This window comes from Elephantulus edwardii, unplaced genomic scaffold (genome assembly GCF_000299155.1).
Source record: "Elephantulus edwardii isolate Elephantulus edwardi_28Jun2011 unplaced genomic scaffold, EleEdw1.0 scaffold00053, whole genome shotgun sequence".
Taxonomy (NCBI): domain Eukaryota; kingdom Metazoa; phylum Chordata; class Mammalia; order Macroscelidea; family Macroscelididae; genus Elephantulus; species Elephantulus edwardii.
Window position 1 is genome coordinate 6,234,299 of NW_006399803.1, and position 14,908 is coordinate 6,249,206.

General features: G+C 36.0%; 1 protein-coding gene across 1 annotated transcript in view; it reads left to right on the forward strand.

The window, feature by feature from the left end:
- The window catches only part of SLC10A7 (solute carrier family 10, member 7), a 395,560-nt gene that overhangs the window by 125,222 nt on the left and 255,430 nt on the right, over nucleotides 1-14,908 (forward strand). Inside the window, exon 5 of the mRNA XM_006887000.1 lies at nucleotides 3,046-3,084. Within this exon, the coding sequence (XP_006887062.1) occupies nucleotides 3,046-3,084 (39 nt within the window). The remainder of the gene's footprint in view (nucleotides 1-3,045; nucleotides 3,085-14,908) is intronic.

The window sequence follows — 14,908 nt, forward strand, 5'->3', positions numbered from 1 at the left end:
CAAACCATTTTTTGGTTTCGCATTAGCACAGTCAAATGTTCTGGGATTCCCATTCTTCTCAAAATCCGCCATAGCTTGTTGTTATCCACACAGTCAAAGCCTTTGCATAGTCAATGAAGCCCAAATAGACATTCTTCTGTTATTCTCTGCTTTCTGCCACAATCCAGCTAACATTAGCTGTAATATCCCTAGGACCACGATCTCTTCTAAATACAGCCTGCACATCTGAAAGTTCTCTGTTGACATATTGCTCCAATCGGTTTTGGATAATTTCAGCAGAATATTGCTTGCATGTGATATTAATGATGTTGTTGTTGTTATGTGCCGTCAAGTCGTTTGCGACTCGTAGCGACCCTATGTACAACAGCCCTAAACCCTGCTCTATCCTGTGTCGATCGCATTGCCTCTGACACACTTATCCCGATTACCCCAGTCACTGAATCAATCCACTTCATAGAGGATCTTCCCCTCCTGTGCTGTCCCTCCACCCTCCCAAGCATGATGTCCCTCTCCAAGATATTAATGATACCGTTTGATAATTTCTGCACTCTGTTGGGTCACCTTTCTTTAGAATGGGAACAAATATTGATCTTTTCTAGTCAGGTGACCAGCTGGCTGTTCTCCAGATTTCTTGGCACAACTTAGTGAGCACTAAGAATGAAAAGGAATGATCAAGCAGAGCCAGAGAGTAGGGCATTCTAGACCAGGAAACATAGAGGGAGAAACTAGATGAATTTGAGGAATTACAGATAGCTGAATGTTGCAGAGCTATGAAATTTGAAGCAAGGAATGAGTTAGAAAAGCGGCTTGTTCATGGCAGACATTGCACATCATGATAAGGAACTTGGAAGGCCTCTTTCAGTCAGAAGACTTGAACCCCTCTTAAAATATCAGTTAAACACATCAAATATCACTCTTTGGAATTCTGTAAAACAAATATAGACTTGTGCCAACTACTAGCTCAATTATTTGTTGCTTAATTCTTCTGTACCCGGGTCCTTGGTTCAGTTTCAGATGTCATAGGGTTCTTACCAGAGCCTTTCATCAGCCATCTTAAAAAGATGGGCTGCACTCATTGTGAGGGCAAATCACGTGACAGTTTAGGTGAATGAGTTCAACTCCATCAAAGATGCGAGAAAAATGACGAAAGGTAAGCGCTGTGCTGACTCAGTTGACCTGAAGCATCTTTGGACACCTAAAGTAGCCCATCACTGTCATCACTGGTGTTTAATGTGATGCAGGCACACAGCCAAGCCATGTACAGTTTCTTGTGTTCAAGTTACAAAAAGAAATGGTGGGAGTACGGAGGATGGTGCTTTGATGTAATGATTAAGAATTAGTATCTACTTCACTTTGACTTCAAATCTTTTTGTCTTTTTTTTGTCCTTTCTTTTTCTTCCCCTGTCTTGCCTTTTCTTTCATCAAATTGGATTCTTTTTTAAGTATAAAATTACTGATTAGTTTAACATTGAGAAAAGACCCAAGAAAGAAAGAAATTTGACAAAGAGGAACTGACAGGGAGGATCTAATTTTTTTCCTAACAAAAAAAGAGAGATAATATGTTCATAGCCAACATTAGGTCTAGCAGTAAAAATTGTGGGGAAAGTGTGTGATGTTCTAAATTTTTGTTACCAAAACTCACTTGTTTATTATACCTTCCTACTTATTTTTCCTTAATACATCAAGCTTTTTCTTGAAATGTTCCATAATGGAATTCCAGGAAGATGTGTTAAATTTGGTGCTGCAGTTTACAGTTGCCATCTGTAATATTTTATTTAGCTTCATCTTTCTTTCTTTTTCTCCACCTCTCCCTGCAAATCACAGAACGCCATATGCCATTGTCCCTTTCAGGAAGCAAAGGTTTCCCTGGTCTGTGCCTGAGCTTGTGTTTATGCCACAGAGGAGCTGTGGTCCAGTGCCATCTTTTATTGATAGGGCCAGCAAAGGAGAAATCTAATGAAATTATCAAAGCTTTGAATTAATTATGAACTTGAATAGAAGAGCTAAGCTCTCTGGAGCCAAGGATCTCATTACCCATTCACTCTCATTGCATCCTCTTCTGGAGCAGAAGGCATTTTCAGCTACAGCTCTTAGTCTGCCTTTGGACTTTATTCAAACTTACTAAACTGACATCCTCTTCTTCCTACAAAGTGTCTGATAATGTCCATGATGATTAATTTAAGTCTGCTCTGGATCTACAGGACATGTGAATAAGTTTTCTCTACCCCTCCTTTTTGCCTTTTCTTTTTCTTTTTCCCCCTCTCTTGCCTTTTCTTTCATCAAATTGGATTTTATGCAAGTTTTTATCCTTTTGGGGTAATGTGAGAAGCTTTCAGGATTCAGGTGTAGCTTTCTGGAATATGTTGATTGATTTAAAGTTAAGAGATGTATTACATCTACTGTGTATCCCCTGGATATTTAGGTAAGCACAGTTGAATATTTATTTCTTCTTTGAATTGATGCACACCAAATTGAAATTTTTCCTTGCTTGTTTCTGCTTTAGAATTAACAGTAAATAACTTCCAAAGTCTTAATAACCTTGTTTGTATTTCTAATGTGTGGTATATCAGAACAACAGATCTCACCTGTGATTGTGGCTCATAGAAACTTGCATGGTTAGTCACAGAGAGTAGTTAATATTTGCCTTATAGTTCTATTTTTAATCCTTCTTGCAGTATGACTTTTTTAAAAAAAGAAATAAAGAAATCAACCTCTGCTTTTGAGTCTAGTAACAAAAGTCAATAACAACAAGGTTTTGATTTACTATTGGTGGTGGTTCTTTTGGTACCGTCATAGAGGCTCAAAGTATCTCATGACATGCCTTCTCTCCTTGCTTTAGAGACTCATTATTTATGAATTCCTTAGCTGCAGTTCATCTGTCATAGTAAACCATAGGCCACTGGCAATTTTTGTGACTAACTTTGCTTTATGGAATCAATTTTTTAAAATTTTGGATAGAGATAGAATGCTAATCTTTGCTTTTGCTATTTCTTTATTACTTTCAATGAATTTATTTTTTTTCTCTCCCATTTAATTTCTCTATAGGCAGCTGCAATATTTAACTCAGCCTTTGGAAGTTTTTTGGTAAGTAAACATGATTTAATCTATTTTTAACAAAATGTGATGTTGTGTGTATGAAAGGTTTAGTGAGAATTGGACTTGCTTTAATATGTGGCTAAATAGAAAAGTTCTTGGATTTTTTTTCATGTGCCAACATCACTAGCCTAACGAAAATTAGTTAATAAATATAGCAAATGTTCTCTCATAATTTGGAGGCTTGATCTTAATATTCTATTTAATGGCTTCAAGGGATCAATTAAAATGATATGTGTCTTTTTATAGAGGTTATGTCAATATATTGATCATTTAGTGAGGTCTTTCAGATTATTATTATTTTGTATCATGGGACTAAGATTTTGAAAAGAAAACATGACCCAGCTGGTCAGAAAGGGAATGCTAATTTACTTGTTGACATGTCATTTATTTTGTACATTTCATTGTCAGTGAAGCTACTGTCTTGGGTACTACATGAAAAAGAATTAAAATGTAAAAATAATGAGTCATTTTCAAGAAAAAGTAATTCTTTTTAGGTATGAATGATAAACTTTATGAAGATAAATTTACAATCATTCAATTTATATTGAACTAAATATATTGCACAGAATTATGGATTACCATTTCTAATTAATATTCTTTAAAAAGGTGATGTTATAAAGGCTTGATTTTAAAGAATAGGAAAATAAATGTTTTCTGTCAATTGAATATTTTTGTTTACATCTTCAAATTTCACTAAATAATGTGAAAATAAATTAGACATTGTAATTTTGGTTACATAACTTATTAACATATAGTTTCATGATATGCAAAAAATGGAGATTAAAGTTAGTGGAATATAAATGGATTCATGAGTCTAGGTAAAATATAAGTGACCTATGTATAAAATTACCTAATGTTACTTTGGAGTGTTTATAGTTAAAGGCTTGTAATGGTATGGTTACAGTGTTAATTCTACTTAATGCTACCCAGCTTTATATGAGTGTTGTGTTTCAAAACTTTTTTAATGATGTTGTTACCTGCTGTTGAGTTGACTGCATCATGACCCCAAGCACAATAGCTCTGAACCCTGCCCTGCTCTGAACCAATCTCACTATCTCTGGTGCACTTACCCCCAGTACTCCACTAACTGTGTCAATCCATCTCATTTGTGGTCTTTCCCTCCTACACTCTCCCTCCTCCCAAGCATGATGTCCTTTAGCAAGGATTGGTCCCTCCTGGCAATTTGCCCAAAGTATATAAGATGAAACTTCAAAATCCTTACCTTCAAAGAGTAACTTAGTTTTTCCCTCTCTAGGAGGTATAGCTTATGCAAAATAGATAATTAAAGTCTATCCTGTTTTTTAAATGGTCATTGTGTTATAATTTCCCAATACAGTATTATTTTTTTATTGAGTTCTACAGGAGAGAAAATGCAGGCTATTTAATAAAATTTATTTTTAGAGCTACTTATTTTAGATGCAATGTTATTTGCCTAAGTCATTATTTCATAGGTACAAGGGTTAATGTCTATAGTTACCAAAATGTTGACAATTTTATCTATAGAATATGATCATGCTGGAAGCCAGTTTTGATAATGGTATGAAAATAATGTGCAGCCACCATACTCGCTTTGTAAGCTTATACTTTTAAATTATATGACTAATGGAGACAATAAGAGTGAGGCAATTATCTGAGTAATTGAAGTGAGCTAGTGTAGTGGTGGAGGATGACTCACTAAATGTAGTTTGATCATTGCATCGACTATGAACATGCCGTGCTATCTGTTCTGCCAGGCCTCACACACTGTGATAAGTCCCATAATTAGGTGAGTAGTGCTCTAGGAGTGTCTTGACTATCAATTGCTGCTAAACAGAAATACCATGAGTAGAGAATTTAACCAATAGAGATTCATTTTTTTCAGAGTTGAAGAAGCTGGAAGTCTATAGGGTACAATTTCTAGGGCAAGGCTTTCCTCTGTTTTGGCTCTTGAGGAATTTCTTTATCTCTTCTGATTTCTGTTCCTGGACAGTCTTCATGTGACTTGGCATCTGTGTTCCCTTATCTCTGCTTCCTGACTTAATTGATCCCTTTTGTATCTTAAAAGGTACACCTAATACTAATATTGCCTCATTAGTGTAGCAAGGACAACCTATTCTCAAATAGGATTGTAACCACAGGTATAGAGTTCATGGTTTATGATTTATAACATATGGATTGTTTAAGTTTGTTGGTGGGTTGTTGCTTTGTTGTTTTCTTTAATATACAATTTAGTCTATAACAAGGAATTGGGTTGTTTTTCTACTATTATCCTTCATTCTAATAAGATGTACATTTTCAATTTTTAGTCTACTTTGCTTTTTTTCCTCCTTTCTTTTTCTTACCTTATTCAGTTAAGCAATAAAAACTATTTATTCTATTATGGTCTAGTGGCTTTCTGGTCTTACCTTTTCCAAGACCTTATCTGTTTTCTCCACTGTCCTCAACATATAGCTTCATTCCTTACAGTTGCCTCATGGCCCAAAATAGCTGCTGGAGGAAGGAAAATGGGAAAATGACAAAAGATATTCTCTAAAAGCTAAGTTTTTAAAAAATTTAAACAGCATTTCTAGAATTCCCAGATCATACTTGTATTTTTTGGTAGAACTTGATTATCTGATCACATTTAGCTACTGCAAAGATTGGGAAATGTGACATGATGGCAATGTGTCAAGAGCTAGTTGGATTTCTGTTACTAAGGAGAAAAATTAGATCTGTTACTAGGAGAAAAAAAGAAAAGAGGGGCAAGAAGCACTCTAAATGTGGACAATATAGGACAGTTATCAAGGGTTTGAAGGAAGAGCATAATCTCATCTTATAGGGGGAAACTTCAGGAGATGTTAGTATTTGAAATCTAATTGGAAAGAAGGCATATTTTAGGTGAGGGGAAATATATTTAAAAAACCAGCAGCCCCAAATTTCAGTTAGAATAACTTTTATGTGTAATTAGTTATTCTGAATAGAACATACTCTTGTAACATACTTTTATATGTTACAATGATTTCAGCATTCTTTTTCCCATAAATTAAAATATCTCCCTATCCACGAGGTGTTCCTTTCTACCCATATAACCTTCCTTCTTGTGGAAAAAAAAAAAGGTTCCTGGTGCCATAGTAGTTAAGCACTCAACTGCTTATCCACCAGCTGCTGCGTAGGAGTGAAATGTGACTATCCTGTGATACTGATGTGTCAAATGTCATAATGGTTACCCATGGTGGACACTCTTTGGTGGAGCTCCCCGTTTAAAACAAACTTGGAAGCAGGAGTGGCATCCACTTCCGAAATAGCTTGCCTCCGGGAACCCTATGAACCTGGAGAAATGATGAAAATCACACAGGTCTCAAGGACTTTCGTTCATAGGGTTGCTATATGAGTCACCTACAACTCGATGACACTTAACAACAAAAACAACAACAACAGAAACCTTAGGAACAGTCCATACTCTGCAACTGGGGTCATTGTGAGTTGAAATTTCATTCACTGGCATGTAATAACATTGAGATATGCAAATTGTGAGTATAATACCTAAACTATAGGGAGCTCTGGTGGCCTAGAAGTAAGAAACTACACTGCAGTCTTGAAGGCAGGCAATTGAAATCTTCCAGCTGCTCCGCAGGAGAAGGATGGGAAGTCTCCTGTGTGATTACTGCCTCTAAAAATCCACTGGAGGCTCATCTATGGGTCAGTTTTGACTTGATAGCACACAACAACAATAACAACCTATTGTGTCAATGGGAGGACTGAATGAGATAATTTTTATAAAATACATGTATGATATAGTAGAAATACCTTGGAGGTAAAATTAGATCTAGATTTATATCCAGTTCTGTCATGAATTGTTTTGTGTGATCATGGACATCCACAAATTAAAAACAAAAAGAATGGATTCCTTTCTGAATGTTGTCATTGTTGTTATGTGCTGTTGAGTTGCCTATGACTCATAGCGGCCCTACTATGCACAATAGCTCTGAATCCTGCTCTATCCTGAACCAATCTCACAGACTCTGGCCCTCATTGTCCCATTTATTGTATCAATCCATCTCATCCAATGTCTTCCTCTCCTTAGCTGTCCCTCCACCCTTCCAAGTATGATAGATACCCTTCTAGAAAGACTGGTCCCTTCTCGCTACATGCCCAAAGTATAAAATAGAGTCACAAAATCCTTGCCTCTAGGGAGCAGTTTGCTTTCACCCTTTCTAGGACAGACGCGTTAGTTTTCTTTGCAGTCCATGATATGATCAATACTCTTCTCTACTACCACAGCTTAAAGGCATAAATTCTTCTTCTGCCATCCTTGGCCATTATCCAGCTTTCTGATGCATTGCAAGTAATTACAAAGTCCATGGCCTGGATCAGATGCATCTTAGTCTCTAGACGGACATCCTTGCTCTTCAGCACTCTGGTGAAGTCCATGGCAGCAGATTTTTCTAATGCAATTCATCTTTTGATTTCCTGATTCCTGGTGCCTAGAGTGTTGATTGTGGAACCAAGCTGCTGAAATTGTTAATAATAATCTCAGTCTCTTCTCCATCTTTTATGATGCTGCCTATTGGCCCAGTGGTGAGAATCTTCGTTTTCTCGATGCTGAACATCAATCCATATGGAAAACTACAGTCCTTGACCCAGTGCAGCAAATGCTTCAGGCCCTCCTCAGTTTCACTGTTAGCTGTTCTTAATAGGTGCCATCAAGTTGAGTATGACCCATAGCAACCCTAACAAACAACAGATCTGAACACTGCCCTATCCTGTGCCTTCCTCACACTTCCTAACGTATTAGAACCCATTGAGGCAGTCACACTGTCAATCCACCTGGCTGAGGATCTTTGTCTCCTTTGCCAACACTCTACCTTTTTGAGCATCATCTGGTGCCATCAGCATGCCAACGACTCAGAGCTACACTATGAATATTTGAGCGCCTTGCCCTACCCCGTACCACTGTCACAGTTTCTGGCATGCTCTAGCCCATCATTTCTGTGAGGGTGTTAATCCTTCATGATGAAGGTCTGCCTCTCTTTCACCGACCCTCTACCTTTTTTAGCATGATGGCTTTGTCCAAGGTCTGGCCCCTCCTCACATCATGCCCAAAGTATATAAAACGAAGTTTCATTATTCTTGCCTTTAAGAAACAACCCTTTTTGTTCTTCTTCTAAGACAGGACTTGCTTGTTCTTTTGGCATTACATAGTATATGGAGTTCATTTCACTATCATTATAGGACAAAGGCATAGTAGGTTCTAACTTATTCATCATCTAAGTTTGAAATGCTTAGGAAATAATTGAAAATCCCATGGTTTGAATCCAGTGCACCTTAATTGTTAAACTAATATCTTGGTCTTTCAGCACTTTGGAGAGATCCTGGGTAGTGGATTTCCTCAGTGCCACACATCTTTTTTTCTTTTTTCTTCTACTGTTACTACCACGGATGTTGATTGTGACCCCAAGTAAAACAAAATCGTTGACAGTTTCAGTCTTTTCTCTTTTATGATGTTGCCTGTTGGTCCAGTTGTAAGGGCTGATTGTTTTCTCTAGAGTTCTAATGAACTCTAAAATAATACCGATCCAGTGATTATTCTGCTTATCAGTGGCCAATCCTTTTCTATTTACAGAATGGAATTTTAAAAGGGTATTTTTTTATCAAAAATTTATTTCATTAGTAATTTTTATAAATTATTCATATACATTATTTCATCGATGCACATTGCTTTATACAGTCATTTCTGCATGCTGTGTTTTGTGTAATTATTAACGAGGGTCAGTGTTCCTGATTCATTGAGACTGGCTCAGGATAGGGCAGAGTTCAGAGCTATGTTGTACATAGGATTTCAGAGAGTTGCAGGCATCTCACTGTTATGTGATGGCACATAACAACAGTGGTCAGTCAAAATAAGGACAATATGGCTATTGCCATTAGCAAGTAGGGACAAGATATTACACGTAAAAGGAGAGAAGTGCTGTGGAAGAAGGAAGAAGAAATCACTAGGCCACTGAGATTAGTGGGAGGGCTGAAGGTGAAGAAATAGGTAAGGTGCAAAGAGAACTTTGCTAAGGAAACAGGAGATAAAAGTATTTAAAAAGGGTGTTTTTTTTTAACTTCAGATTACCTCCTTAAAATTTTGTATGAAAAACTTTGCTTAGAACAGTTTCTGAAGAAAGAGCTCTGAAGGCATTCTTGTTGCTGTCTATACATCTGGGTATACCAAATAAAATATTGTACATATTTATAGCTAGTTTAATAATGTCCCAAGTCTAATTAAAACACAATGTTTTAAAGAACTAATTGTTACAGAAAACAGTTGTGTTTTTTGAATGTTGGTAGGTTAGTAATGACTAATGATAGATGAATGCAATTTACATAAATTTCACACCAAGAGAATATTTAAAAATCATGCCACGGAGGGTTGCTTTAAGTTAAGAAGTTAATGTCATTATCTCCTCCTCATTTGAATTGTTCAGTTTGCAGTAACTGTGGAGCATAGTAAATTATTTCCCTCTTGATGAGGCTTTAATAAAACCTGATAGTCAGTAAGCTTGAATAATGAAAATGCTATCAGCATTTAGGTATGAATGCAAAATTTCTATTTAAAGAATTTTCAGTTCTATCTCATATGTTGCTTACTCACCAAAAGATAAGGTTTTGTTTTTGTTTTTTTAATTGGTGCTACTGTTTGGTATCATCAAGTAACTCTAATTCATAACAACTCCATGTACAACAGAACAAAGTACTGACAATTCTGCACCATCCTAATATTCATATGCTGTGTTTGATCCAATTGTTTCAGCCACTGTGCCAATCCATGTCCTTGACAGTCTCCCTCTTTTATGCTTACCTTCTTCTTACCTAAGCATTACGTCCTTTCCCGGGCACTGGTTCTGCTAAATAACATGCCCACCGTCCAGGAACTGAAATATTGTCATTGCTGCTTCTAATGCTTGTTTGGGTTGTACTCCTTTCTAGTCAAATTTGTTGCTGTGGTAGTGCATGGCATAGTCAATATTTTTTGCCAATGCCACAATTCAAAGGCATCAATTAATCCCCTGCTTTTCCTTAAGAATATCATGTCTTGGGCCAAGTGTACCTTAGTCTTCAGGGTGATGCCTTTACTTTTAAATACTGTCAATTGGATCTTTTATATCAACACAGAACATAGTTGGAGTTCTCTTTTTTTAAATTTCTTGATTGCTGTCTCCCTAGGTGCTCATTGTGGATCCAAAAAAATCTTCAACAATGTCAATACTTATTCAATATTTTTTTTTAAAATATTGGTACTGACAAGCTTTTAAAAAACTTATTTACTCAAGATCCTTCTTATTTCCTGTACACACACACCCCTCCCCACCCATTTAATTTTGAAACTCTTTTGGAAAAATCTTGTGTGGAAAGCAATGTATTTGAACTTTGTAAGTACATAAGTAGAAAATAAAACAAACAAAACAGAAAACCCATTTAAAAATTCCTCTAATATTGGAAAGTTTAACTGTGTTGATGGAAAATTTCCAACATTAAATTTGGAGCACTTCATTTGTTAAGACCATCATGTTTTCATCTGGGAGCTAAATTTTATATTTATATATTCCATAGTATTGTAGGCTAAAAATTAAAAGGTAACGGTAGATTTTTTGCAATTTCTCACCCTATTGCATTATTTTTAATAATTCCTGATTGTTAGCGGAAACCCCAACAAGTGATAAAGTTGGTCAAGCCAAACTGAGTTTCTGGTAGCAATGGTCAGAAAACATTTTGGCAATTTATGACAACCAAACTGAAGAATTTCTGAAAGAGCAACAACAAAAAGTTTTAAGCAAAGGCAAATCATCTTTGAGAATTGAAAACTTTGGACATGTTTCTAGGAGCGGCTATTCTTTGGAGAAGAACATAATGCTAGGAAGGGTCGAGGGTTGGCAAAGGAGAGGAAGACCCTTATCCAAGTGAACTGACATTGTGACAGCTGCAGGGGCTCTCGCATGTCAGGAAGTGTGAATATGATGCAGGATAGAGCAAGGTTCAGATCTTTTGTTCATAGGGTCTCTATGAGTCGTACTCAACTTGATGAAACCTAACAACAATAACAACAATGCCCGGTCTAAAGATCTTTGAACCACTGTTCACTCTATCAATCTTTTCATTTAAAGTGTCGAGAAATTAATTTCTTGCATAGTATTCTTCTATTTAAAAATTATTATTATGGAAACTTTCAGAGATTTCCAGAAGAGGGTTAAATTTTATTCTTTTCATGCTAGACCAAGGGTTGCAAAGTTCTCCTTGTGCTGGGTTGAAGAACTACCAGCAGGTAGTTTTCTTTCCTTACTGTACGTTGTACCTTTCTTCTTCAGCTGGTCTCTTTCTATTGCCTTGCTTTGTGGAAGGGTAGTTTACTGATTTATTATTGTTGTGGTTTTTTTGTTGTGGTTTTTTTATTGTTGTTTTTGGAAAAGTGCAATAACAATTTTAATGACTTAGTGTATATATTTATTACCTCCTTTTATACAAAACAGAACAAGTCACGTTTTGAATGGTTGGGGAGGAAGCATTGTGCTTTCATTATTAAGTGATTGTTGTGCTATGGTAGTCAAGTCACTAATTTTTTAAAATTAGAACAAGGATTTCAAATAGTACCCCAAAATGTTTTTTTTTAATTTTTAAAAATTAATTTTAATGAACATTTACAGAGATTTTGGATGTCCATTCATTCATTGTTGTACTATTTTCTCTAACCCCCCCAAGTTCGTTCCTCTCTTTTCTTTCCCCCCTGAATGTCTGTCTGTTTTAATTGTCCGATTGCCACAGTGCTTGTCAAAACCAGTTCTGATTTAATCTCCTTTGTCAGTGTGTCCTTTGCCATTCCCTATCACTCCTCCCTGACAGAGATTTCACTCTGATTCATAAGGAAAAGGGGACGGCATATTCTCTTAGCTACTTCCTGCTGAAAAGGGACACTGTAGGTTTCAGGGTGAAGATCTTCTCTAGGCACCAGACAAAACTGTTGTTGTTAGTTTGGTTTTTCTGTCACCTAAATCTAAGTTGCTATTCCTTAGAGAGGAATATCATGCTTAGGAAGGATCATCAATAGAGAGGAAGAACCTCAACCAGGTGAATTGGCACAGCAACTGAATAATGTGCTCTAGTTTTCCAGTCACAGGATAGGACAGGGTGCAGATCTCTGGTTCCTAGGATCACTATGGGGCGTATGGCACACAACAACAACAAATCTAAATTGTGAATTTTTTATTATACTTATATCACTTGTGACTTATAGTGAGTGACCCTATATACAACAGCTATAAACCTTGCTCTATCCTAAGCTAACCTTAATGTCTATGACACACCTATCCCTTATTACTTCAGTCACTGAGTCAGTCCATCTCATTGAAGGTCTTCTCCTCCTGTACTGTCTCTTCACCCTCTCAAACATAATGTCCCTCTCCAAAAACTGGCCCCTCCTTGCAACATGCCCAAAGTATGTCAGACGGAGCTTCAGAATCCTTGCCTCCAAGGAGCAGCCTAGTTTCACCCTCTCCAGGACAAACCTATTTGTTCTTTGCAGCCCATGGTGTATTCATTACTCTTTTCCAACACCACAGCTCAAAGGCATCAATTCTCCTTCCATTGTCTATAGTTATTGTCCAGCTTTCTGATGCATAGCACATTATTGCAAAAATCATGGTACCTGTGTCAAATTTTTCACTGAAATCTTGATATTCTCTCCAATTTAATTTATTAACCACACACTTATTTTCATTACACTTAAGTGCCAGAAAGTTTGAACAAAGAAGCAAATAAATATTAAAAAAAAACCACAACAACCCCAAAACAAAACAAACCACACCAACATTTTAAGCTGTATTTATTACTATATTGTAGGATGCTAACTTCAGTTTCACCATTTTACTGAAAAGGACTCACTAAAAGAAAATTTTAAAATCCCAACTCTGGACTTTTGAAAAGTGTTCAGACAAAGGGAAGCTGGTTTCCAGCTTTGTAAATGGAACCAATCATCATGTCTTGCATTTTATTTGATCACTTCTTTGAATAAATGAACATCATAAAAGCTGAGCTGCTGCAAATAATGGGTACTTTCCCTGAAAAAAAGGAATTCAGTTGGTTTTCATTATGACAGAAAATAAGCAATTGGAATATCCCATATTCTCAGAACCTACTTAGGTTGAAGGCACTTTCCTAAACATTGAAGTAAATACGCAAACATAAATATGTGGAAAAATAAATAACAAAAGTTTTAAGAGCAAAGGTCATGATTACCTTTAAAATGATGTGTTTTCCGAATTTCAGGCTCTTTTGTGGTTGTGTATGTCAACATTCTTTTTATAATTAAGTGCAATAAGGCTCATTTAAAAAATGTAAATTTATTTTAAGCCTATAATTTTATCACTGTTGCGTAGATTCTGACTCATAATGACCCTTCCATGGCTTTCCAAGGCTGTAAATGACAATGGAAGGAGGCAGCCCATCTTTCTCTAGGAGCAGCTGGTGGATTTGAACCTACAGGGATGTGCAGCCTATGGCTTTGCAGTGCAATTTGATATGGAATAGATTACCAGGACTGACTTTTTCTAGTATTCGTTTCTTCCTACATCCTACAGCCTGCATGATTTGCTGAGTTCACAGCCTGTTTTCTTTTTGATAAAAAGAGGCTTTAGCACCATTTTCAAACTGAGAACCTCTATTTCCTGTAATCTGAAAAATTGCAGAAGATGTAGGAAGAAAATATACTTAATAATTTTTCCTCTGTCCATGTGCTATTTAGTCATCTTATACTTTGGGAAGCACTATTCTCTAATGTGATTTCTCATTCACTTTATCAAATAAGGAGTTAAAATTTGTTTTTTCCCCCCCAAAACTCTTTGAGGCAATCAAATGAGGAAACTTCCACAATTACAAACTTTGACAACCTGAATATGTTCTTTTCATTTGAATGTTTCCTACATAGCATCCAGAAAAGCAGCATGTGTGTCAGTTAAAATCTCTAATGATTTGGAGCTATAATTATGCTTTAATGCTTGAGTGAAGAAAATAATGTGATTGTTGTATTTGGTATCATTTTAAAAACAAACTTCTAAATATAATCATTAAAAATTGTCTTACTTAATAAAAATGTATAGGATCCTGACATACTCTGTTTTAGCAACATAATACTCTTTGCTGTCTGACAGGACTTTGTGTTGTAACTAAATGCATTAGTCACAGTGACCATTTTTCTTGCAAATTTGTGACATAGATTTAATTACAGAAATGACCAGCAACTTAGAAATCTAATTTTGGTAGAGGCTGAGGCAACTTTTTTTTTTAAATTTTAATAATGATGGATTTTTTTCAAGCAATGATTTCATTACTATTTAAAGAAATCTACTGATATAGAACTAGCCAATTAACTGAGTTATTTTATTACCCTTTAACAAATGCCAAGTACTTGCCATTTTATTTTTATTAATTTTTAAAATATGACTATTTCCAAAGTTGAAAAGTATTTTCCTATATCCATTTGAGGAAGACAAAATAGTACAAATTATTCTCAAAAAGGATATTTGTACATGGCCTTGTGAGAAACATGATTCTGGTAATTAGTTAAAGCCAAAATTAGATTTCCCTAATTTGAATCCAGTCTTCTGCTCAACTGCCTGGTCTGTGGCCTTTAGTTGAAGATGTTCATGAACTACCAATTGATTTTGTGGTAGATAGTTCTTTTTCTGCCTTTATTTTCCCCAACCAAGAAATTGCCACAGTAAATCTATTTATTGAGTTAATGTTTTGGAAACTCTGAAGATAATAATAACGGGGTAAACGAAACAGTTAAAGTCTATGCACGCCTTCATTTCCATTGATG